Below are 23513 nucleotides of genomic sequence, written 5' to 3'. Positions count from 1 at the left end.
AAGTAAACTCTTACAATATACGTTTTTGGTTGTCTATAGCTATAGCTTGTCTAGTGTGCATCTCGAATATTCCGAGCGCAGAAGAAGAAGAAAATATAGCTAAATATCTGCTTAGCTTCAGATGGAAAGTAAAGAGGGCGCTGCTGTGCATTAACCATTGTTTTCTGTGCATAGACCATTGTTATGAAGCTATGATATGAAATGCTGTTGCTCTGCAAATCTTTGGTCAAAGCTTATCCAGGATGTTTTGCTTAAATACATGTAGTATGGTGCTCTGTGCTTCGGTCTAGCATCTTGAATGTATTAGCTGAGAGTGCTGTGCAAGAAAGACTTGATAGAAGTTGACAATTGTTTGGCTAAAAAAACGCTGATCATTCTTTGCTTCTTCAAGTATTGTATCCATATCTCGCTTGTTATATGCTGCCTACTTCTTTATTGAAAGACATTCTGTAGACCTGAATATTTTTGATTTTAAAGGCAGCCATCTGCGAAATAGATTATATGAAAAAACCTCATGAAATTTTATGGGGAATGAAAATATTCAGGTCTTCATTGGCGGTACTGCGGTACACTGCTTTAACCACTTCCATCTCCTCTAGAAACTGTGCAAACTGGACATCCTCGAGAATGACGTTAATAAGGGCCAAATAAAGTTCATGGTTGTGACCCCCACTCAGTCCAAAGGCCTCTCTCCACACTGGCACGGCAATTATGCTGAAATTCAATTCCAACCGACAGAAACGGGCGTCCATCACGTAAGACCATTTTGTGTTTTAAATGTTTGAGTAACATGATTTAGCAAAAGGTTAATCATTTTTATTGCTTAATAGCTGTTTCACTTTGGTATCATAAAGGTGGACAGAAAAAATTACACTTCTACAGGTGCTAAAAGCTATCTAGAAAGAGTCATCTATCTCTGTTGATTGCAGCTTATGAGAATTTCTACATTCTTTACTCAACCCTGAATTCAATTTTGTGAACCGATGGCATTTTGATTTTCATGACTGGGTTAATGATTTTTTGGCATCAAGGGTGCCCATAGTCTGAAAATTCCTGTGTTAGAAGTCAATTAGAGTTTCCCAAAATAATTCATGTATGGTTGGTTTGTGGTGGTGATGTATTGTTTTTTTTTTGTTTTTTTTTGTTTTTTTGTTATCTGTACAACGGAAAGTAGTACGAATAAACATATATATATTGTATTCATTTTCTTAATCTTTGGCATGATTTGTAGATCCATGCCAGTCTTCATGGCGAGAATGTCAACGGAAGTCCTATCACCTTCAAAGTAGCTGCTGACCGGAGCAAATTCTCAATGCCAGGACTTGGGCCCTGTGTCATTGGACACGTTAATGAAATCAGGGTAAGTCTTCTCCCAATCCCACCTAGGATTCCATTACACACCCATAAAATGGCGCTCAGGTTGATATGTAAGGAGAGATGACTATGCCTGGATTTCAGTTCATATTCTTAGGTATAGATGTACACCCCGACTTAAGTGGCAGGTGTTTCATAACTGCAGACTCTTGAGGGGATAAATATGCCTTCCCAAGTCAAGTGTGACTGGAATATGCATGATATGTGGCTGTTTGGTGTTGGTTGAAACTTAGTCATAACGTAGGAATTCAAGCCCCTTTCTCCAAATACAGTGCCTCTCCATGAAATGATTTCAACAAAAATATTGACAACACACATGTAGAATAATTGTTGCCCATAATACTATAGTTAGAGAACATCTCCAATGCCTGACAAGATTTTAATGTGATGCTATTAGGGCCTTGTGATGCATTTTAAAGGGTAACTAAGGAACTTGGCTGATAGAAGCCATTTACATTGAAAATGAAACAACAAATTATCTATTGATATGTCCAGCAGTGTATGACCGATCGTACACTGCTGATATGTCCTGATGAGAAAAATGAGATTATGAAAATACCCCTTCTTTCAGATTGATGCCCAGGGAACAAGTCAGTCCGATGTATGTTTTGAAGCCAAAGCACCTAGTGGACGCATCATCGACCTTCCTGTGTCTTACGAGAATGGCGTCTATGTGATACGATTTACGCCAACGGAAATAGGTCAGTATGAAGTCGGGCAACCAGGTACTAGAAATGGTGTAATGTTTTGTGAAAATCATTGTGAAACGTGACCAACGTTGCAGCTTTTTAGTGACATTTTCCGAGGGCTTTGTTTGCCTCTTGGCTACCCAGTATAGACTTGGACTAGTGAAGACCCTGTTTGAAACAACAATTTAATTCTCCCGATTTTTATCTTGCACCCTAATGATAAATCACGTTTGTCTGTCATCTAGCAAAAAGAGGTAAGTTTGAATTTTGTTATCGGAGGAAAGTGATAACTATTTTCATTTTTGCATTTACGCATCCTCAACTTTGGAAATACCAGTTCTTTTTGGCTTGAATGACTGTGCTTCATGCAAACATGGAACCAAACCTTTATGCCTTGCATTTTAGAAAAATATTTTATAGTCAGTTGATAATCATTGCATGAACTTCTTCATTAAGCTATAGCTCTTGACCAGACAATTGGGGTTCCATTTCATAACTAGCTTATATGCGATTTCTTTGCCTGAATATGCATCTACCATCTGAAAAATGTGCTTTTTTTAAGGGGGGAATGGACATTCTGTCATGTTTCATTTCATTTTCCATGTTTAAGATTTACGCGTGCTGCATTTTGAAATCTTTCATTACAAGGTGTGCTCACTGCATGATTTTCATCTCAAAAATCATGTGCCACTTTCACAATGGCTCTGTATTTGCTTCTTTTTAGTTTATCAACTGCCAACTGAGCGGTAGTGCGTTTGCAGATGGTACATTTTGGAAAACTATTAAAAAAGCAGCCCAGTTGATGCTGTTGAAGTATTATCTAGAGAGATGTAACCAAATATCGACTTTTATCGGATTGGGTATTTCAGTAACTATACTATAGATGTATATTTCCACCAGGCCTCCTGTACTGGGTAAATGAATAAAGTCGACAAGACAGGTCCTTCAGGAACACAGCTCAGAGTAACATCAGGCTACAGGCTGAGATAGCAACTGCACCTAATATTCAACTATGATGTATTCTCTCAAGCTATAACTACTCTCATCTTCTCCTTCAGGCGACTGGGAGCTGGGCATGAAATACGAAGGGCAGCACATCCCCGGCAGCCCGATGGTTGTGCGTGTGTTTGATCCGATGAGAGTAGAGGTGTTTGGATTGGAACAGGCCAATAGCTTTGTGGGCAAATCTTTCGCATTCCGAGGTAAGTATCGAGATGTAGTCTAAGCCGTTCAAAAAATTCAAAGGGAAAGGTGTAGAATACTAAAAAATGGGGATTGAATTATCTGTGCAGTCGTTTGGAGCTTGAGAGGCTTAAAGGGTATCAGCCATTGTGCCTCTCAAGGCCATTTCTTGCCTGGTCATCAGTTGATCAATCAACCAATGTCACATGTACTGAGCCCTTCTCCGTGGAAGCACCTTGCCCAAAGCACCAACTCACTGGTGATGACAGAAAGCTGGGCATTTTAGTGGAGACTGCATGCCCTTCTCTTCATTCTTCAGTTTGTATCTAGTGCTGCCATCTGTAGTTCAGTCATTGAACTAGTGGTACTATTTATTGATCTGGATTGTCAGGTGTTGTTGTCATTTGCTGTGCTCATCAAATTGGGAATATTTTGCTGAAAGCAGACATGAGAATAAAGGAGGCAAATCAGAATCAAAGATTAGGCCTATGCACTTCGGAGCAGAGACAGCTTTTTCTCTTTCAAGTCAGTGAGAGCCCACTGTGATATGCCTTGAGCCTGCATTATCCCACATTATCCAACATTTCTCCATCTTGGATCACAATCTGACCCCTCTTTTTTGATGGTCGTCACAAATGAATAGCTACGGGTCTGAAAGTGTCCACGATCAGTTGGTAAAATGTTTGTGTACGTCTCCTGATGAATTCCAGATCTACCCTCTTTTATTGAGCTTGGAACAGGTTCGAAGGGTGAATCACTTGAAAAGTACTTCAGGTTTGAGTGAGGAATTTCCACCAGCCCTTAATCAGTATTCGGCTTGGCAATGACTGATCGATATTTCAAACATTGATCGATAGTGTGATTCTGTACATTGGTTGGAGCTTTACATGTACGCCGTCCTGAATATGCTATCACTTTCAAAGGTGTGTCTGTTGTAGTTTTCAACACAAGTTCTGTAAGTGATTGCCCACACGAATGGCAGGTTCTTTTGCCTGCCACTATAAGAAGTAAAAGATACTAAAATACGATTTTCACAATGAGAGGCTTCGAATTGTTTGTCTTTCGACAAGAGATGGGAAAGGTATCACATATTAACCACAGTTCAAAAACAAATTATAGACGCATTCTTCTTCTTAGCTATCTTCAGCTGCATCAAATGCTTAGTTTGGGTGGTGTCATCTTGATCCTCCAGCAAAGTCTTTCTACTCTGTGGTTCAAGCAGAGCACATATGGACACCTCTCTAATCAGGACACCTCCCTATTAAGGACAGCATTTATCAGTCCCAATTGTCAGTCCTTGATAGAGAGGTTTGACTGTATTGATTGATATTCTTTAATTAGAATAACATCTGATGTTGATAGATGCTCGAGTAGGTTGTCTGTTTCGAGTGCTGTTCCCACCTGTTGTCGTAACTGGTGAGGAAATCGCCGGTCCCAATTGGATAAGTTCTAGGTCTCTGAGTAAATGTTTTGCTCTAACTAACTTTGGACATTGGAGACTCTCAAATTCGAAAATGTACTGGCCTAGTTTACCTGTGACCCCCTCTATATATCCGGATACTATAACTAAATTCACACAGAAGCTTGCCGAGGAATCCCAGGATGAGAGTTTGAAGACTGTAAAGGAATCTAGCATTTTGAGGAATAGCTATGAACCTAAAGGAAGCAGTGAAGGAAAAGTGGGGCAAGATGGGAAGGGGGGCAAGACGGGCGATTACAACAGCATTGTGAAGCAGACGGAACCTGAGGAAGAACAAATCGACATCAAGGTGATTATCGTTGATAATGAGAAGTACCCGGATGAAGATTTGACCCTTTTGCTTCCGCCGCGGCCGAAGGATGACGAGGAGGAAGGGGCGAAGTACGCAGTCAGCGGCAACGACTTTACCGACGCACCTTATGACCCCAGTAACACCAAACGTCCAAATCACGGGCACACTATGCATATATCTGAATCGACGATCTGGGAAAAAAATCCAAAAAAGGATAAAAATCTGATTGCTTATCAAAATGGTCCGATACCGGAATCTGACGCGGTAATACCGTTGGGAAAGGCGGAACAGGAGGATAGGATTATCAACATGAGAACACGGCATGTTTACCTTGTCGAGGATAAGAGGGTGGATAATATGGCTATGCAGAATATGCCGATCATTCTTCAATCTCATCCGGCTGTCATGTATTTTGCGGATCGTGATCCAACGGAGGCACCTGATGAAAAATATGTCCTCTTTGGTGAGTCGGTCTGTGGATCATGTTGATATTTTACTACTTCTCTGACTTATAGCGCCTTACCAAGCAGATGTGGTTTCTTCCTCCTTGGCCCTGCCCAGTTGTCCGTTCAGTGGTTGGTTGATTCCTATGTATGGTCCTTCTCTTTGAGTGTCTGTTCATTGGATCGTCTCCAGGTTTGATTAGGTCTTCCCCTCCTGCAGCTTCCCCAAGGTGTCCAGGTCTTGCTAGTCAGACATCGTGCAAAATGATATATGAAAAAAACATAATGAAGGAACATGAGGTTCAAGTGGTGAAGAGTTAGAGTTGGTGAAGTTCCATTCTCAGGTTTGTCCCTTCTATCTTACAGCCGACTGCAGCAGTGCTGGTTATGGCGAACTCAGGGTCGAAATTCAGCACAACCGTCAACAAATCCAAGCAAATGTCGAACGAGAGGTCGCGTCTGGTATCTACAAGATCCACTTTACCCCTGACGGACCGGGAAGATACCTTGTCAAAGTTTATTTCAATGGTATCGAGGTTAAAGGTGAGTTTTCCTCCGAAGTTTCTTGAAATGTTTCGGCGTTAATCTTGCAATTTCTTGGCACTTTGAAGACGAAACTGTGACGAGAGTAGCTGCAGACTACCTTACACTTGGGACCACATATTTACCACCATTATGTTTTCAGGATCTCCGTTCAGCATGGAAATAGCTGATCCCTCGTCCATGCGTGTCGAAGGCCGCGGCCTCCATCGTGCCATATGTCTGCAGAATAGCTTCTTCAACATCCATGCAAGCGGCGCCGACCCCCACGCCCTGAAGGTCATCGTCACATCGCCCACAGGAGGCCAAGTCACCTCTCATATCCACCATGAGTCAAATGGACTGTATAAAGTGGAGTACAAACCAACAGTAGCAGGTGAGTCCTTCGGCAGGTTTTCGGCATGCTATAGTGGGCGAGGTCGGAATTGTGTGTTGGCGAGTGTTGTCCAGTCGAAAGTTACTTTTCCTCAGTTCCTGTATTATGTGAGATTCTCAGCCAATATTCCACAATTTGAATCTGACGGTGCCTGCCTGCCATAAGAGGCTTTAAATAATCTATGGATGTGCATGAAGTCCTGAACAAGATCTTCATACAAGTATTTTAGTCTCTCAAAGATGTTTGTTTTGTTCCTAGGTCGCTATAAGATCGATGTGTTGGTTGGGTCGATAAGGATTGGCGATACCTATTATGTTGATGTGTGCGACCCCAAGTACTCTGCTGTTGTGAGGTCAGAGTCGACGATCATCAAGGAGACGGCCAGAATTGAGGGTAAGTTCTGAGGTTGGAGCCACTGTCTTCTTTTAGTGGATACTGTTATCTTGAAGGTGAAATTTTGTTAGAGTTCTGAACTGGCATCTGGTGGGATTAAACATTCATGTGTTATGGTCAAACTGAGGGGGTGTTGCATGTGATGACAGGTGTTTCCCTGCATTGATGACTTGACCTCCTCAATCATTCAATGTGTATTCAACTGGAGTCTTTACCGACGGACGAGTATAGGCCCGAAATTCATCCCTGTTCATGCCATTGAAACTGAAAGATCTTGGTACACGAGCCTGAACAGCACTAGTGACTTCCTACCATCTGGACATCTTGTCCCTCTTCAGTGAGAGTACCATCAAAGGATTTGACTCTTGATAATAAATGCTTCGAATGCCTCACTCATACCCAACTCTGGTGATCGTTATTTCAGTTGACTGCTCCAAGGCTGGCTTTGCTGACATGGACGTGAAGATTGCTGGTCCAACTGGCCATCCCGTCCAACCCCACGTAGAGCGTGTAGGAGACAAGTTCCATGTCTCTTACGTTCCGCAGGAACCAGGCAAATACCAGATCTTCATCACGTATGGTGGAGTTGCCCTCGATGGTTAGTTTTGAGACAGCATTTAGATTGACGAGTAATTGAAATCAATAGGCATCAAACAGTTCATCAAGAGCTTTCCAATGTCAGTTGGGTTTAGCAGTTCTCAAACTGGTAAAATATTGGTGTTCTGATCAAATGACGCATGCTTCAGAAGACCGCAAAGCCAGTCTGATGACATAGTGAGCTATGACCATTGAACAGTGCCCGTCCTATGTCATTGTAGCGAATGCTGTAGAAAGCCATTGTCACCCAAATAACGTTGCCAAACATCTCATAGTAAAGTGTTTAAAACCTGGTTGAATTTGTAAAGTTTAGTTCTACACTACGAATTTTCGTCTCCAGGTATGCCGATCGTCCACATTGTCCAGGGTGGAGAGGAGAAGATCCATGCTGAAGGTGTCGGGCTGCATCATGCTGTCGAGAAGACGGAATCCACCTTTGTTGTAGACACACATCAGGCACGGGGAGACATGCTTGTGCAAGTTGATGGTACGTATGTAGTCTAGTAGTGTCCATGCAGAAGGTCCAGTAGTTCCAGGTTTTGGGGAAAACTAGCATTGGTCCACCAAAGAATGGACCTTTCTGTAAAATTCGGTTAAACTTGGCTTGTGTGAGTTCTGTACTTTAAAATCAAACGAAGGTTAGCTAGGTTCAACACATTTGATAAATAGAGTAGTTGCCAGAATTGAGATGGTGCGATGGTTTAGATACCCCTGTGTTGTGAGGTGTGTCTAGGAACCCTTGTCTTGTCTTGGTCTGCATGAATTAGTCTGGGTATGGTCTTGTGTATAGCTCATCTCAGTCAAGATTTGAGCAGGTCATCTATGCCTTGGTAGACATGGTTCTCTTTAGAGAGCAAATGTGTAAGAAGTATATAGAGACCTACTCAGACCTTGACTTGAGATGAAAAGTAGTAGTTTAGATTAAAGGTTGAGTAATATGATTATTATCCTGTTGTGTGAGGAAAATTTTCCGAGTTGACTGGTACTTCAAGCCATGGTCAGTTCTCTCTTCTTCATACAAGAGTCGTTGGATGGTCATTGACTCTTTGCTGTTGTGAAAGAGTTCCTTTCCAGAATATCTGTCTTCCTGATTGATTGAGCTGCATCTGATCTTGAGCTCTTGAACGAACTGCATATGCTTTGCTATTCCAAAACATCAATACGAACCTTTGAACTCTATCATCATTTCTCATATCTATTTCTCCTCTCAGCCTAATCTCTCTGCCTAACTCTATTCTTCATCTTCTCCCTTCTGTGCCCTACAGGATATCAGTCCCTTCCCCACCACTCTAAACTACACCATCAGGAACCTCACCATCTCAAAGCAGAACCCAAACCCAAATTCCACCCCCTTGGAAGTCTCAGCTTCAGGCGTAACAAAAAGCCTCAAGTGGAGAAAAGATCTCCTCCTGAACTGACACGGTATCTCGTGCATGAGATGCCACCGCACCATGGTCATGTCGTACACCATGAGGTGACAACTGAACACCACCGGTCCAGATCAAAAAGTCCCGCTGTGAGCCACCATTCTCCTCCACCAGCGCACCACCTAGTGGCAAAGCCTCAATCTAGGTCCCCATCGCCAAGGCGCTCTAGGTCACCGGAAAAAAATATTGTAGTCAAGACCCATTCTAGGTCTCCCTCGCCGAGGGTAGCCCATGTTGAGAGGGTAGCCCACCACTCCCCTCCACCAGTGCACCATGTGGCACCGCACGCGATCCACCGTCCTGAGCCGAGGAAGGCTTCCTCCGCAAGTCTTCATCTGGTCGAACATGAAGTTCTAGATCACCATGCGATCGAAGACCATGTCGATGCAGAGGAGCACCGTATTGTTCATATCCAGCCCCAGCCCCCGGGTTCTGGGACGGGGCATCTGAATCTGAATGTCACAGAGGAAACCTACATTCGTCCTGCATCGCCTTTCCGTAGCCAGGCTGTGCACCCGTATGTCCCAGAATGTAAACCAGAATACCCTATCGTGAGTGCTGATTTGGCTGGAGCTCTGTGTGTTGAGGATCCCCACCATCGCCCAGTGTCTCCGTTCCGTAACCAAACTGTACATGAATATGTCCCCGAACAAAAACCAGAAACAGCGATCATTTGTCCTGATCCTTTGCCATCCCAGTCCCGCTGGGTGAAATGTAACGAAGCGTGGGTTCAGGTGAGCCAGTCGGTGTCTGCGACGTACTTGGATGTTGGACGCCCCTCTTCTCCTAGTCAGGAGAGACCTGTATCGCCGTTCCGTAACCCTCCAGTCAAGGAGTATGTTCCGACAGATAACAATGAATCGCACGAGTCATCTCATAACTGGGTCAAGGTGCATCATGATCCTCACCACCCGGAGACGTGGGTACAAGTGGATGGGCCAACCTTCCCTGATCATAAGCACCCTGCTGCCGTTCAGCACCCTGTTCCCTTCCGCAATGCACCAATCCGGGATTACGAGCCAAAGCGTGAGGAGGCACACCATCTTGCTGGTGTAGGAATCCCTGATCCTCATGCTGCAACGCATGAGTGGATTAAAGTTGAGCCAGTGGAATATCACGGGCGTCCGGTTTCTCCAAGTTGGAGGCATATTGAGGAGTTACATCATGAAGTGGTCACCCATCACGAGCTTCCTCCACCCCCTCCCCATATTGATGTTATTGAACACCATGAAGTCGTAGAGCATCATGAAGTTGTAAAACCTGAAGTTGTGGAACATGTCAATGTCACAGAACACATCGATGAAGTTATACATGAAGATGTTGTTGAACATCGTGACATCATTGAGCATATTGATGTAACTGAACATCATGATGATGTTGAATACGCAGTGGTCACCAGAAGGAGCCCATCACCTCCAAAAAACGAAGAGCGCCCAAGGTCTCCGTGGTACGCATCCGCTCCACCGAGGCCTTGCACACTTTACCCCGAGAGGAGGACCCCAGAACGCCACGAAGACGTCGTACACTACGTCGAGTACCGCGACAGTGGACACCATATTTCGAGCGAGTCTATCTCCCACCAACAGCGTTCAATAAGTCCCGTTCGTCATGTCACTCCATGTGAGCCACTGGGGTCTCCACGCATCGTAGTAGAACACCATGAACGACAACCGTCGCCCCGCATTGTTGTCGAACACCACGATACAATCGTAGAACACCACACACGCCAACCCTCCCCACTATGCTTCGACCGCCCACCATCTCCTTGCTATATTGATGGCGTGCGTGAAGTCACGATGACCCGTTATTGTCATGAAGATGGTGGTGAGTCCTTCATCCCTTGAATCTTCTTTTTAAATCTTCTTTCCCTCCTTTCTGTCACATTTTGGTTCGTGCGTGTCTGTCTTGATACCGAGGCTTAATATTTCGAGGAGTTCTGGTGCTGGGTGGAAAGTGATTCTTTATGGTTTGCATGAGAAATCTTTCAGTCTTTTCCTCTGTTGGGAACACTAGTTGAAATGATGAGGTGATGTTGTGTATTTCATATCCCTGTATTTGCCTTACTAACCTTTGCATGCCTTATTCCCTCATTGACAGGACCCAACTCAATAGCCAAACACACCGTCAGGCCACTGGGAGAGGGCAAGTTTCGCGTTGCCTATATCCCAGTGGAGGTGGGGGTCTATTGTATTCATATCAAATGGAATGGCAAAAATATCCCAGGTAACCTTGGAAATGAACAGCAGGCGGTTTCTCTCTCGTGCTGGCGACTCAGTGAAGTGGTGTACCCTGCTGAAAATTCTCTTGAAAAAGAGATTCTTTGAAGGAATCATTGAAAATGTAGAAACAAGATAAGCCATTTTGCATGGACCAAAAGCAAGTACCAAAAGTGAACCTTGTGGCACACAGAAGTGGGCAACCCCATAGGCAAAAAGTGGTACGAATGTTCAGGCAAATTCAATAGCCCACAAATTCTTGACCTCCCTCCTCTTCCAATGCCAACATGTGGTATGGTCCCATGCGCATCCTAAAAGCCAGCACTAGAGAGCACCAAGTGAGCTTTCCATCTCTGGCTGTTGTGCCATACACATGGGCACGTGTTCGCCAGTTCATTCCACCCTAAGTTAAAAGGAGGCACCTGCATAATCACAATGGGTTAGACATTTTAAACTACAGTTGCCTTTGTTCAACTTGGGGTCGAATGAACTCATGTTTGACGTTGCTTCACATTCCGATTGCCGCAACTCTGTCTTACTGTTACTTGTCGCATGTCTGTTTTGGTGTTCACTTCAATATTTTGATATTTATCAATTCATTTATGCATGTATTTTCCATGTTGTAGTTTTGATTGGCGTTGTATTTCCTCTTTAGATTTCAGCACCATTTTGATTGTGTGGAACTTCATGTTGAAACATCGGTGCGTAATGCAAGGCTTATATTTTCCTTGAATAAAGAGGTCATTTAATTCGAATTGAAGCCACCTTGTGTGTTTCTTTTATCACTTTTGAACCATTATGGCGACAAGCAGAAAACTTGAATGTTTACGTATATGGATAACTTTAAAAATGGTATGACCTGGCCGGACATTAGGTTCCACCTCTAATCAAAATTTCTACTCCACCAACAGGGCACCACACACCCTGTCTTACTTGATCATTTCATTTTAATGTACCTTCTAAAGTTTGGTATTTTCTCCATATTTCAATCTGCGAGTTTACACCCATTAGATGAAATGTCCTAATAAACTTTAAAATTTCAGAATCGCGCAGTTCTGGTCTGTATGACGAGGTTGATTATGAAAGTCGTAACACGGTGACTAAGACCGTTACCACAACCGAGTATTTACAGTCCGAGTCGAGTCAGTCAAATGACCACGACATCTACAGTGTCGTTAACAAACAAAGTAGGGTTCGAACGTTTTCAATATTGCGATGCTAATGCAGTACTTCGACTGTCTAACATAATCGCATGGCTATAGAATAGAACTTTTGCATTGTACATGGCTAACAATTTGTGACACCTTCTAGCAATGTAGGACTAAGAGTGTTTTTCTAAGTGTTAAATTTTGAAGCTGTGGAGAACCTTTAGTTGTTTTGCTTGTGACTTTACTGTAGATAGAAGCTTACATAGGATATGCAATGGCTGTGTTTACATATGATTCACAATGTCACCTGTCACTTGTCTTGATGATGTTCATTCATTAGCACAGACTTGAAGTGACATGTGGATGGAAGATAGATGTGAATGCCTCTGTTGCACTTGGAAATATCTTGTTCATTCTTCTTGTCGCAAATGTCTTGTTCATTCATCATGTCACGTGTGGCATGTGAAGGGACACATTAAGAGTGAAAATGGGAACTCTATGTAAGCCTTAGCTTTCACCTCTTGTTCATTCTTCTTGTCACAAATGTCTTGTTCATTCATCATGTCACGTGTGGCATGTGAAGGGACACATTAAGAGTGAAAATGGGAACTCTATGTAAGCCTTAGCTTTCACCTCTTGTTCATTCTTCTTGTCACAAATGTCTTGTTCATTCATCATGTCACGTGTGGCATGTGAAGGGACACATTAAGAGTGAAAATGGGAACTCTATGTAAGCCTTAGCTTTCACCTATTGATGCCTCATATGACTTGACCAAAAGAGCTGCAGAGCTTGTACCTGGCAAATTTCAAGCCTATGTTGTCAAAAGGTGTTGTTTCAATGAATTTTAGATATGACTATTCTATAGGAGTGCGTCTGATGAATTTGAGGTGGTTGGGGTAACATGCACTGACCTGCACTGGTTTGTACCATCCCATTAGATATTTATAAGAAGAAGACATCCTTAGTACCAACTGGACACAAATGAATTTGATAATAGCATGCCGACCGCTTTGATAACAGCATGTTTACTTATGTGAATGTTCTTCTGCTTAGTTACTGTTGTTAGCTATCTTCCAACCAACATCAAGTTGATCCAAAATACCGTTAAAACAGCTTGTATAGTGTCGGCATTTTGAATCAGCTTGAGGTTGGCCAAAGTTGAATCTTGTTGGAGCGTCCTTGCTTGAAGTCATTTTGGCCCTTAAATTGCTCTGGAGGTGACTCCATCCAAATATGTATTGGTTTGTTATCAGCAAGAGATAAATGATGTATACGGAATGTAAATATGATGATGTTATTCAAATGGGTACTCCCTGGGGAAAATCGTGGAAATATCAGACTCGCGAAAATCAAGGGGCATTGAACGATGAATAAAATCTATTTTGATATTTCAGGAAGCCCGTATCAGTCGAATGTGATCGACATCCACAAGGTGTCCATCACTGGCTGGGCAACTATGATTGATGGTCAGAATCGACTCCCCCTGATTGTCGATGAGGAGAAGAGGATACATTTCGACACGAAGAATGCTGGACCAGGTAAAACTTCTTAACGTTCGACTGCAGGTCAAAGAAATACGTAGTCCTGGCTGGTTTAGAAAGTCAAAGGTTGATACAGGTTTACACTTATTCCCCAAGAGTCTGTTGCTGGAGCCCACATGGGCAGTGTGGGGTATCCTGATGTGATAGAGCCGGCTGCGTAGGAGATGTCCGATTCTGAGGTGGAAGATGTTGCTGCTCTCCTTCTGAGCACTGCAAGCAAGAGATTTTTGATCATGATCACAGGTCACAGTGAGTAAAGTCACTCGTTGGTGGGGCGCTTTACTAATGATGACCAAGGTTGGAATGAAAACAGACAGACACCTCATACTTTTGAATATTTCAGGTACCCTGTCAAGTAAGGTTGTTGATCCAAACGGTGTGGTCATCCAAAGTCGGGTAGAAAACAACTATCTCGTCTTCACGCCCCGCACCGAGGGTCAACACGAGATAGACATCTACTATGATAATCACCGCCTGCCCCGTATGCCGATCATCGGGCTCGCCGTGCATCAGAGTTTGCCCGTCGATCATAGCAAGGTGATTCTGATTGGACAGGGATTGAAGGAGGCACGAGTGCGCGAGGAGAGTCAATTCACTATCGATGGGTCACAGGCAGGTCCAGGTAAGATGCTGTAAGACTTCATATGAAAGGCCATCCCAAGGATGTTATAGAATTGGACACTATTTGTGGTAATGAAAAATATTTGCGCCAGAAGCACTCTCATTAGAGGATTCGTCTGCTCGATGTTGCGTAACAATGCATTTCGGTCAAAATTATGTTGCATCAACTTTCTGATAACCTCAATCCCAATTTTCGAAATTCAGAACAGACATTGGGTCAACCATTCTACATTCCTTTCTCCTCTAGGTAAACCCCATGTGCACATGACCGGTGTGAAGGCAGACGTGGAGGTCAAAATGACATCTCTAGGCAACGATCAATATAAATGCACTTACGTTCCATTAATACCTGGTAAGTCATTCAAAGAGGTGATCTTCCTCTGGAGTCCTAAATTTCAAGCTAGCGAACCTTCTCCTTCTTCTGCATTCAGCCTGCCTGTACTATATCTTCAGTCTTGTGGTAGAGATGAATGGCTTGCCCGTCGAGGTCTTCCTGTTTCCCCCAGAGGTTTTCCTCAACATCATTTTCTGCAGGCCAGAATTGTTTAAGATATCCTAGTGCAGGGGACAGTCTCGTGCATGAGGGATGTGCACTGGTGTCTGCAGATGTGTTGATGTTTATGATATTCTGACATGAAGTCATTTTTGTCCCTTCTTTGTCCCTCAATATCCCAATCAACATTTCAGGTGCTTATTTGTTGAACATACATTGGTCAGAACGGCAAGTTCGAGGGTCACCTTTCAAGGTCACTGTCGGTACAATGAGCGACGCGGCCAAGGTGATCTGTACCGGGGAAGGCCTCAAGATGGGCATCATCAGCAAGGAGATCAAATCTGTGATTGACACGAGGCGAGCTGGGCCTGGTAAGTGAATTGAAACCCTCATACTGCCCTGTTTCGAGAGATCAGTCATGACGGTGGAGGGTGGTTTGGGAGGGGGCCTGATGTAGCCAAGGTGATTTGTTCCAGAGATGGCCTCAAGATGGGATGATGATGCCGAGGCGATTTGTTCTGGATGAGACCTCAAGATGGGCATCGTTGGGAAGGAAATCAAGTTGTTTGGAGCTGTCACTATGCCCAAAACCACAGCAAGGTGCCTTGGTTTTGGCCTGCGCTTATCTCCATCAACATGATGTTGGTAAGACAGCCAGTACCCCCAGTTTGATATCAGTTTCTTGATGGAAATTCAAATTTCCCTTCCTTTTCAGGTGAACTAACTGCTCATTGCATGGGGCCGCATAAAGTTGGCTACTGTGAGTTATTTGACCATCGCGATGGAACGTTTACGCTGAACGTGAAACCGCAGGAGCTAGGACGCCACGTGCTGCAGGTCAAATATGGCGGAGAACACGTCCCAGGTATAAAGAAATTTTCAAAAATTAGAAAAACATTTGTTGCAGTGCAGGCCTCACTGTTAGTTTCATAAGGTCACATCAAGTTTTAAGAAAGGAGGTGATGCTCAGATGAAAATTAATGAAGAAAATGTTGTAAAATCATCAGGAAGTTTTCATTTTTACTTCTAGGGAGTCCATTCGTACTTAAAGTCTCTGGTGCCCCTGATGCCAGCAAGGTGCGCGTGACTGGCCCTGGTGTCGAGTCTGGCATATTGGCCAACTTCAGGAGTCGCTTCATTTGTGAGACGCGGGGAGCTGGTGCTGGACAACTTACGGTCAGAATCCGAGGACCAAAAGGTTAGTCCCGGGTCTATTGTGTTTTGCACAATTTTGCTCAGTGCGCTCTGAGGAGACACTGCTGTTATGTTCCATATACCAAGCCCTTTACAGCAGCATTGATTTGATAATGATAAATGCGGAAGAACAATCCCCCTTGTTTTAAAAGTATTGGACATGTAAAGCAGTGCCTCGTCTTGATGATAAACATCTTAAAATGTTATTGTCTCATTTTTAGGTGCTTTTAGAGTCGAAATGCAACGAGAGAGCCAGAAAGATCGCACGATCTTGTGCCGGTACGACCCAACAGAATGCGGCGATTACATCATCCACGTCAAATGGTCAGGTGACCACGTCCCAGGCAGTCCATTCCACATTCACATTTTCGACACGCAAGAAGAACTAGAACGATACTTGGCAGAACACGGTGACGTTCAGCAAAGTTATAATTCAAGGGCTTGGAATGCAGAGATATAAACAATAAAAATTCAGGACTGTAAACGTGATTTTTTAAGTACAAATGTTACAAAAACTGTGGTCCAAGATATTTGAATTTTTACCAAGGAGTCCCAGCACAAGATATAGGATGTGAAAATGACGATAAGTCGAACTTTTGTAAATAGTTATCTTTTGGTATAGGAACACGGTGTTGTTTTGTTCGCAATTTCATTGTAGACATTTTCAGGTTAATTTCGAATGTAAATTGGACCCTCAGCTGGTGGAATCTTTTTAGAATCTTGCTGAATTTCTCAGGCTAACTTTTGTTCGTAAAGTATATGTACTTAAATATGCTGCAGCAGGTATTGGAGGCTTGTAAGGCTTGAAGTCTGCGCTATAGCACACAGATTGGGTCAGCCCAGTTGGGGGAGTGAATCTGGGTACCTAAATCTTGGTTTGGTCCCATGAGTTGGGTTCCATTGAGGAAAAAATCTCATATTTTTTGCAGATAGACAGGAATCTCATGTTCGGGTGATGGACAAGTGCAATCAATGTTCATGCAAGTTGGTTTATTTTTTCAAAAAGAGTTTTGGAGTAGTGTTATGTAAACAGTTGAGGATGTCCATGAATTTCATTCCAAGCTTTTCAAGTATGTTTGATACATGTACCAATGGGTACATGTACTACATCGCGTGAATGTAGCAATCGTATCCCTGTCTTGTTGGTCTGTTGTTATAAAGTCTCAAGTATATTAAGTTATATTAGGCCTACGTATCTTATTTACTAGAACAATGTGATATAGTTTTCTGTATACATTCCAATATTTGTAGAAAAAACGTTGTTGTTTCTTTTTGGTGTTGTCTGTTATGTTTAGGAGTTAACATCTGATGTTCAAATATGTTTTCATTTCGCATATTTCGCTTTGCATTCCAGTCACTCCAAAATTATTTACAAAAAAAACCTTACACAGCTTTACTATGGAAACACAGGTGCGTTCCAAGTTGCAACTTAACTACATTTCGTGTGTTCCTATGTGTACTGTCTGGGCAATAAAAATATATTCTTTACTCTTTATTTATTCTTCTCTCTTTTACTTCGAGCATAATACTAATGGGTGAGTGTGTTTTCTCAATTTTCATCTCAGTTTATGGGTAGGGGATGGTACAAGTATGAAAAGTTCTATGCTAATTTTAAAATTTTATGTAAGACCTTTTTTTGAGAACAATTAAAGGAAAAAGATGCTTTGTATATACAAAAAATGTAGTGATAGATAGATGATAAGTTAATAACATTCAAAGGTGTTTTTGGGGCAACTTTTTGAAAAGTTGTTTGTTTATTCATATTTTGTTGTCATTGTAAATAGCAGCTTTTTGGATTTTGAATTTTCAAATTTTATTCTTCGTATTGTATACAGGTTGATGCAAATGTAAATAGGTTGTTTATAGAAAAACTAGCTAATTAGTTTATTGGTTGCCATGGAAATAGTTTGGTCTAGAAGCGAATTATTTAGAATAAATTCGAAAATTTATAACCTGCCTGGTTGTAGAATCAACAAAGGTTGAGTACTTAGCCATTCCAGATTGGCAATTCCAAAGTTTATTTTTGCCGGTGAAACATTCCTGACAAAAAATTCAGTGAACTGATCAGTGTGCGCAGAGCAAATCTTATATGAACTTCAGGGGGAGTCTGCGTGTAGAAAAGTTACTGGTTAATAAAATCGGGAACTAATAGTGAGCTTGTTGTTTCTAATGAAATTCATAACTGAGTCAGAAATCGAACTAGTTCCATCTGAGTAAAGGAAATGAATGAACCTAGCTTTCTGTAAAAAGTCGATGTAATTCCCATCTATGCATTGTCGTATCCATCCTAACTCAGTCAAAAACATTATGCGACCCAAACTTTAGATTTTGGGTCACCCTGTATGACTAAACTGCTGAGACGAGTAAAAAATGTGACGTTTGCATCTAGATGTCGGCAGACGACAGGAAAATAGAATTTAACATTCCTCATTTGGCAAGGTAGTAAGTGTTTATATTGTACCAGTGGTGTGCATCAAGAATATATACACAAATGCAATATGACAGGTATTTTGACATAATATTTCTAGAGCAAAGGTTAGTGCAGATGTTGCATGTAGCAAAGAATGTTATTTCTGAATGAACTAGTTTGTATTGTGAAGCGAATTCTAGACGAAAACCTATTTTATCTATATCATCAAATAGATTGAAAACCTCAGACCCCATCTCGTATACGAACATGTACAAACATGCAAATAGTTTTCATTGTTAATCTCTGTTTAATGCTTAGGAGGGGTATCCTTAGTTTAGCAGGTTATAAGGACTATTTTTGTACTTAAAACTCCGGGAAGACTGATGGAAATTCTGAAAATTGTCAATTTGCATCTTTTCCTCAGGAAACTGAATGAAGGCAAGAATGGTTTGGGTTGTCTCAGTGTCCAAATCATTCCAGCAGTCCCAAGACTGCCATTGATATGGTACTGAGACAACCAGTTTAAGCAACATCAGTGTCACAGCAAGTGTAACAAGATTAAACTCGTCCATGTAGGACATCAGAATCACCATGAGTTTTCCCCAGAGGAACTTTGTTGTGCCTGGTTCCAGTATGAATAATTTTGCATACTGTTTTACACATATCATTGAATTATATTTCTAGACATAATTGACATTTTATCGGAATTGTATCTAAAATTCACAATCGGAATAAAGTTCAGGTGGCTGAATGAAGTCAATGTCTTGTAATAGTTATTCGTTATCTCTCAAATCATCCGCATCCTTCTTTGCTCTCCACATCTACTAGCATTAGGTGCTATTGCTAGACGACAGAAGGCAGTGAAGGACAGTCTGCCATCTTGAAATCCTCCACAAGTCTGCCATCTCCACAACCTCCACAAGACCCCCCAGTTGTCCTCTTCTGCTAAGACAATCGGAGACAGTGAGTGTTGTTGAGGCCGATATCATGTTGACGGTTGTGGGCTGGAGATGATGGATTGGAATTCAGATTCTGACTGTGACAGAAGGTGACCTATGAAACATCTGATGACAGGATTTTAGGTACTTTGTGGACACACTTGTCAGATCTTGCAAAAATGGACATCCCATTCAAGGCTTAATATCAATTGGTAACACTGTTTGAGTGTTTGTCAAAGTGGCCTGTGGCACCTCTCAAGAGAAATTGCTTTTAATGGCATTGTGTATACCATCCCTGGCTGTTGAATGTCTACGCATACGTCCCTAATGCGGACACGACGACACCACACCCTCCAAAACTGTCTCTCTCATTATTGATTGATTCAACGGTTAAAGAGGAACTCGTCGAATTCAACCCAGCGACAACAACGACGTAGTACATTTCACACGTGCTTGCACAGGTCTCGTTAGGGAGTATTTCCCAAATGTACGTTCCTAATATGTAAAGTCAAGAACTTAGTGAGCCCCCCTTTAGGTCGGGGGAGCTCCCCCGAACCCCCCTACGAGCATATGTTAAGTGCAAGCTCTAACAACTACAGCTGTTACAATGGGGGGACACCCCCCAAACCCCCTCCGTCGACATAGGTTTTTACCAGTGCGTTGGGGGGGAAGCTCCCCCCAAACCCCCCCGGTGGACAGTCAACTAGCCCTTCTGTGTCATACTGCTGGAGGGGGGGGGTGCGATGGGACCATCCATATAGTTCCTTCCGACACATTTTTGTTTTGGTAATGTAATACATTGTGATTGACCTTATTCACGGGAATCGGGCGTTTCCAGTGATATACGACACAAATGGGTTGTCCTCATGCATTCACTTTCGAAACGCATTTTAAAATAGATGTTACGTCCTGTTAATGGGGCACGTCATCATCGCGTACATTTGGGAAAAACTCCCTAACGAGACCGGAGCAGACGGCTGAAAGTAGTTTATTTATTGGCCGCTAGGGTACAGAATGTACGTCGCTCACCCGAATTTTTCACGCAACTATAGCTAAATAGAGCTAGTTCTAGTTTGTGATTCAATTTGATACTTCAGATTTGGGCAGTAGACCAATATAACTTAGTCGTCAGTGTGGTTTTAAGCTGGAAAAACGTATTTGTTTTTCTTAAAGTGCCTTTTTTGGACGGGTGTGTGCGATTGTTTTGTTTTTATGTCACGTGACCTCGATCATGTCGACACAAAATTGAAATAAACCACCCTTTTCTGTCATTATTTAGGACGGATATTTCTCTGATAAAAATATTAATATAATTGGCCAATTTCTTAGGCATATGATGTAGCGAATTCCCATGAAGATTTAAATTAATTTCAACCAATGGGATAGCAACCACCACCGGAAGATCGCGGAGAAATCGGTAAACTCAACGGAGTTAATTCAGAAAAATACCAAAAAAAATTGTTTGTTGGATATACAATATTTACTCTCTTTATTTCACTTCATTTACATTATATACTCCCGCACACACGTGTATCTTAAGAGCCCCTCCTAAAGGGGGTCTTAATATGTAAAGTCAAGAACTTAGTGAGCCCCCCTTTAGGTCGGGGGAGCTCCCCCGAACCCCCCTACGAGCATATGTTAAGTGCAAGCTCTAACAACTACAGCTGTTACAATGGGGGGACACCCCCCAAACCCCCCTCCGTCGACATAGGTTTTTACCAGTGCGTTGGGGGGAAGCTCCCCCCAACCCCCCCGGTGGACAGTCAACTAGCCCTTCTGTGTCATACTGCTGGAGGGGGGGTGCGATGGGACCATCCATATAGTTCCTTCCGACACATTTTTGTTTCGGTAATGTAATACATTGTGATTGACCTTATTCACGGGAATCGGGCGTTCCAGTGATATACGACACAAATGGGTTGTCCTCATGCATTCACTTTCGAAACGCATTTTAAAATAGATGTTACGTCCTGTTAATGGGGCACGTCATCATCGCGTACATTTGGGAAAAACTCCCTAACGAGACCGGAGCAGACGGCTGAAAGTAGTTTATTTATTGGCCGCTAGGGTACAGAATGTACGTCGCTCACCCGAATTTTTCACGCAACTATAGCTAAATAGAGCTAGTTCTAGTTTGTGATTCAATTTGATACTTCAGATTTGGGCAGTAGACCAATATAACTTAGTCGTCTGTGTGGTTTTAAGCTGGAAAAACGTATTTGTTTTTCTTAAAGTGCCTTTTTTGGACGGGTGTGTGCGATTGTTTTGTTTTTATGTCACGTGACCTCGATCATGTCGACACAAAATTGAAATAAACCACCCTTTTCTGTCATTATTTAGGACGGATATTTCTCTGATAAAAATATTAATATAATTGGCCAATTTCTTAGGCATATGATGTAGCGAATTCCCATGAAGATTTAAATTAATTTAAATTAATTTCAAGCAATGGGATAGCAACCACCACCGGAAGATCGCGGAGAAATCGGTAAACTCAACGGAGTTAATTCAGAAAAATACCAAAAAAAATTGTTTGTTGGATATACAATATAGTTACTCTCTTTATTTCACTTCATTTACATTATATACTCCCGCACACACGTGTATCTTAAGAGCCCCTCCTAAGAGGGGGGCTTATAAAATCATTGATCTCTCGGTCCTCACAGTATGTCAGTGTTGATTCAGCACTTGTTTTGGCAAAGACATGTTTTTCTGGAGTTTCTGAAACCTAGAGCGCTACTCAATAGGCGGCTAATATGTAAAGTCAAGGACTTAGTGAGCCCCCCTTTAGGTCGGGGGAGCTCCCCCGAACCCCCCTACGAGCATATGTTAAGTGCAAGCTCTAACAACTACAGCTGTTACAATGGGGGGACACCCCCAAACCCCCCTCCGTCGACATAGGTTTTTACCAGTGCGTTGGGGGGAAGCTCCCCCCAAACCCCCCCCCCCCCGGTGGACAGTCAACTAGCCCTTCTGTGTCATACTGCTGGAGGGGGGGGGTGCGATGGGACCATCCATATAGTTCCTTCCGACACATTTTTGTTTTGGTAATGTAATACATTGTGATTGTCCTTATTCACGGGAATCGGGCGTTTCCAGTGATATACGACACTTAAATGGATTGTCCTCATGCATTCACTTTGGAAACGCATTTTAAAATAGATGTCACGTCCTGTTAATGGGGCACGTCATCATCGCGTACATTTGGGAAAAACTCCCTAACGAGACCGGAGCAGACGGCTGAAAGTAGTTTATTTATTGGCCGCTAGGGTACAGAATGTATGTCGCTCACCCGAAATTTTCACGCAACTATAGCTAAATAGAGCTAGTTCTAGTTTGTGATTCATTTTGATACTTCAGATTTGGGCAGTAGACCAATATAACTTAGTCGTCAGTGTGGTTTTAAGCTGGAAAAACGTATTTATTTTTCTTAAAGTGCCTTTTTTGGACGGGTGTGTGCGATTGTTTTGTTTTTATGTCACGTGACCTCGACCATGTCGACACAAAATTGAAATAAACCACCCTTTTCTGTCATTATTTAGGACGGATATTTCTCTAATAAAAATATTAATATAATTGGCCAATTTCTTAGGCATATGATGTAGCGAATTCCCATGAAGATTTAAATTTAATTTAACTTAATTTCAACCAATGGGATAGCAACCACCACCGGAAGATCGCGGAGAAATCGGTAAACTCAACGGAGTTAATTCAGAAAAATACCAAAAAAAATTGTTTGTAGGATTTACAATTGTTACTCTCTTTATTTCTAATCATTCACTATATACTCCCGCACACACGTGTATCTTAAGAGCCCCTCCTAAGAGGGGGGCTTAACAAGAAACTACGCATTTTACTGTTGTTGCCGACGTATGTGTACACTGAACTTGGGATGTGCGTCGGCCCCGTGTTGAAATGCCGTCCATTGCCTGCAGTTGGTGCGTTTTTCGCTGATTTGTGCAAAATTTAACATATCTCAAAAGTTCAATGGATGACCCTCGATTTTTTTTTTATTTTTGTGTAGCGTAAGCAACTGTCTTTCATGGGAGAATGGTCACTGTAAGAATTATTCAGGAAGAAATGTATAATATTTGGGGTTTTTCGTGATTGTCCGGCCCAATTGGCAATATTGCCATTTGCCTGGGATGGTGAACAGAG

The 23513-nt window shown here is 42.4% G+C and overlaps 1 protein-coding gene across 5 annotated transcripts in view; it reads left to right on the top strand.

The window, feature by feature from the left end:
* The window catches only part of LOC135494857 (filamin-A-like), a 36323-nt gene extending 17128 nt beyond the window's left edge, over nucleotides 1-19195 (top strand). For 2 of the 5 annotated variants that reach the window (XM_064783158.1, XM_064783157.1), the window contains exons 6-22: nucleotides 600-755; nucleotides 1232-1360; nucleotides 1946-2075; nucleotides 3122-3265; nucleotides 5827-6003; nucleotides 6146-6376; nucleotides 6635-6769; nucleotides 7194-7367; nucleotides 7707-7853; nucleotides 12053-12196; nucleotides 13553-13696; nucleotides 14043-14321; nucleotides 14568-14672; nucleotides 15008-15184; nucleotides 15529-15678; nucleotides 15844-16011; nucleotides 16229-19195. In XM_064783158.1, coding sequence (XP_064639228.1) covers nucleotides 600-755; nucleotides 1232-1360; nucleotides 1946-2075; nucleotides 3122-3265; nucleotides 5827-6003; nucleotides 6146-6376; nucleotides 6635-6769; nucleotides 7194-7367; nucleotides 7707-7853; nucleotides 12053-12196; nucleotides 13553-13696; nucleotides 14043-14321; nucleotides 14568-14672; nucleotides 15008-15184; nucleotides 15529-15678; nucleotides 15844-16011; nucleotides 16229-16467 — 2829 coding nt within the window. In that variant the 3' untranslated portion in view covers nucleotides 16468-19195. Of the gene's footprint in view, nucleotides 1-599; nucleotides 756-1231; nucleotides 1361-1945; nucleotides 2076-3121; nucleotides 3266-5826; nucleotides 6004-6145; nucleotides 6377-6634; nucleotides 6770-7193; nucleotides 7368-7706; nucleotides 7854-10890; nucleotides 11017-12052; nucleotides 12197-13552; nucleotides 13697-14042; nucleotides 14322-14567; nucleotides 14673-15007; nucleotides 15185-15528; nucleotides 15679-15843; nucleotides 16012-16228 lie in introns of all 5 variants that reach the window. The other 3 variants (XM_064783159.1, XM_064783161.1, XM_064783160.1) reach the window with 3 other exon arrangements.
* Nucleotides 19196-23513: the final 4318 nt, after the last annotated feature.

Source organism: Lineus longissimus, chromosome 10 (genome assembly GCF_910592395.1).
Source record: "Lineus longissimus chromosome 10, tnLinLong1.2, whole genome shotgun sequence".
Lineage (NCBI taxonomy): Eukaryota > Metazoa > Nemertea > Pilidiophora > Heteronemertea > Lineidae > Lineus > Lineus longissimus.
This window is presented reverse-complemented; position numbering and strand designations above follow the sequence as displayed.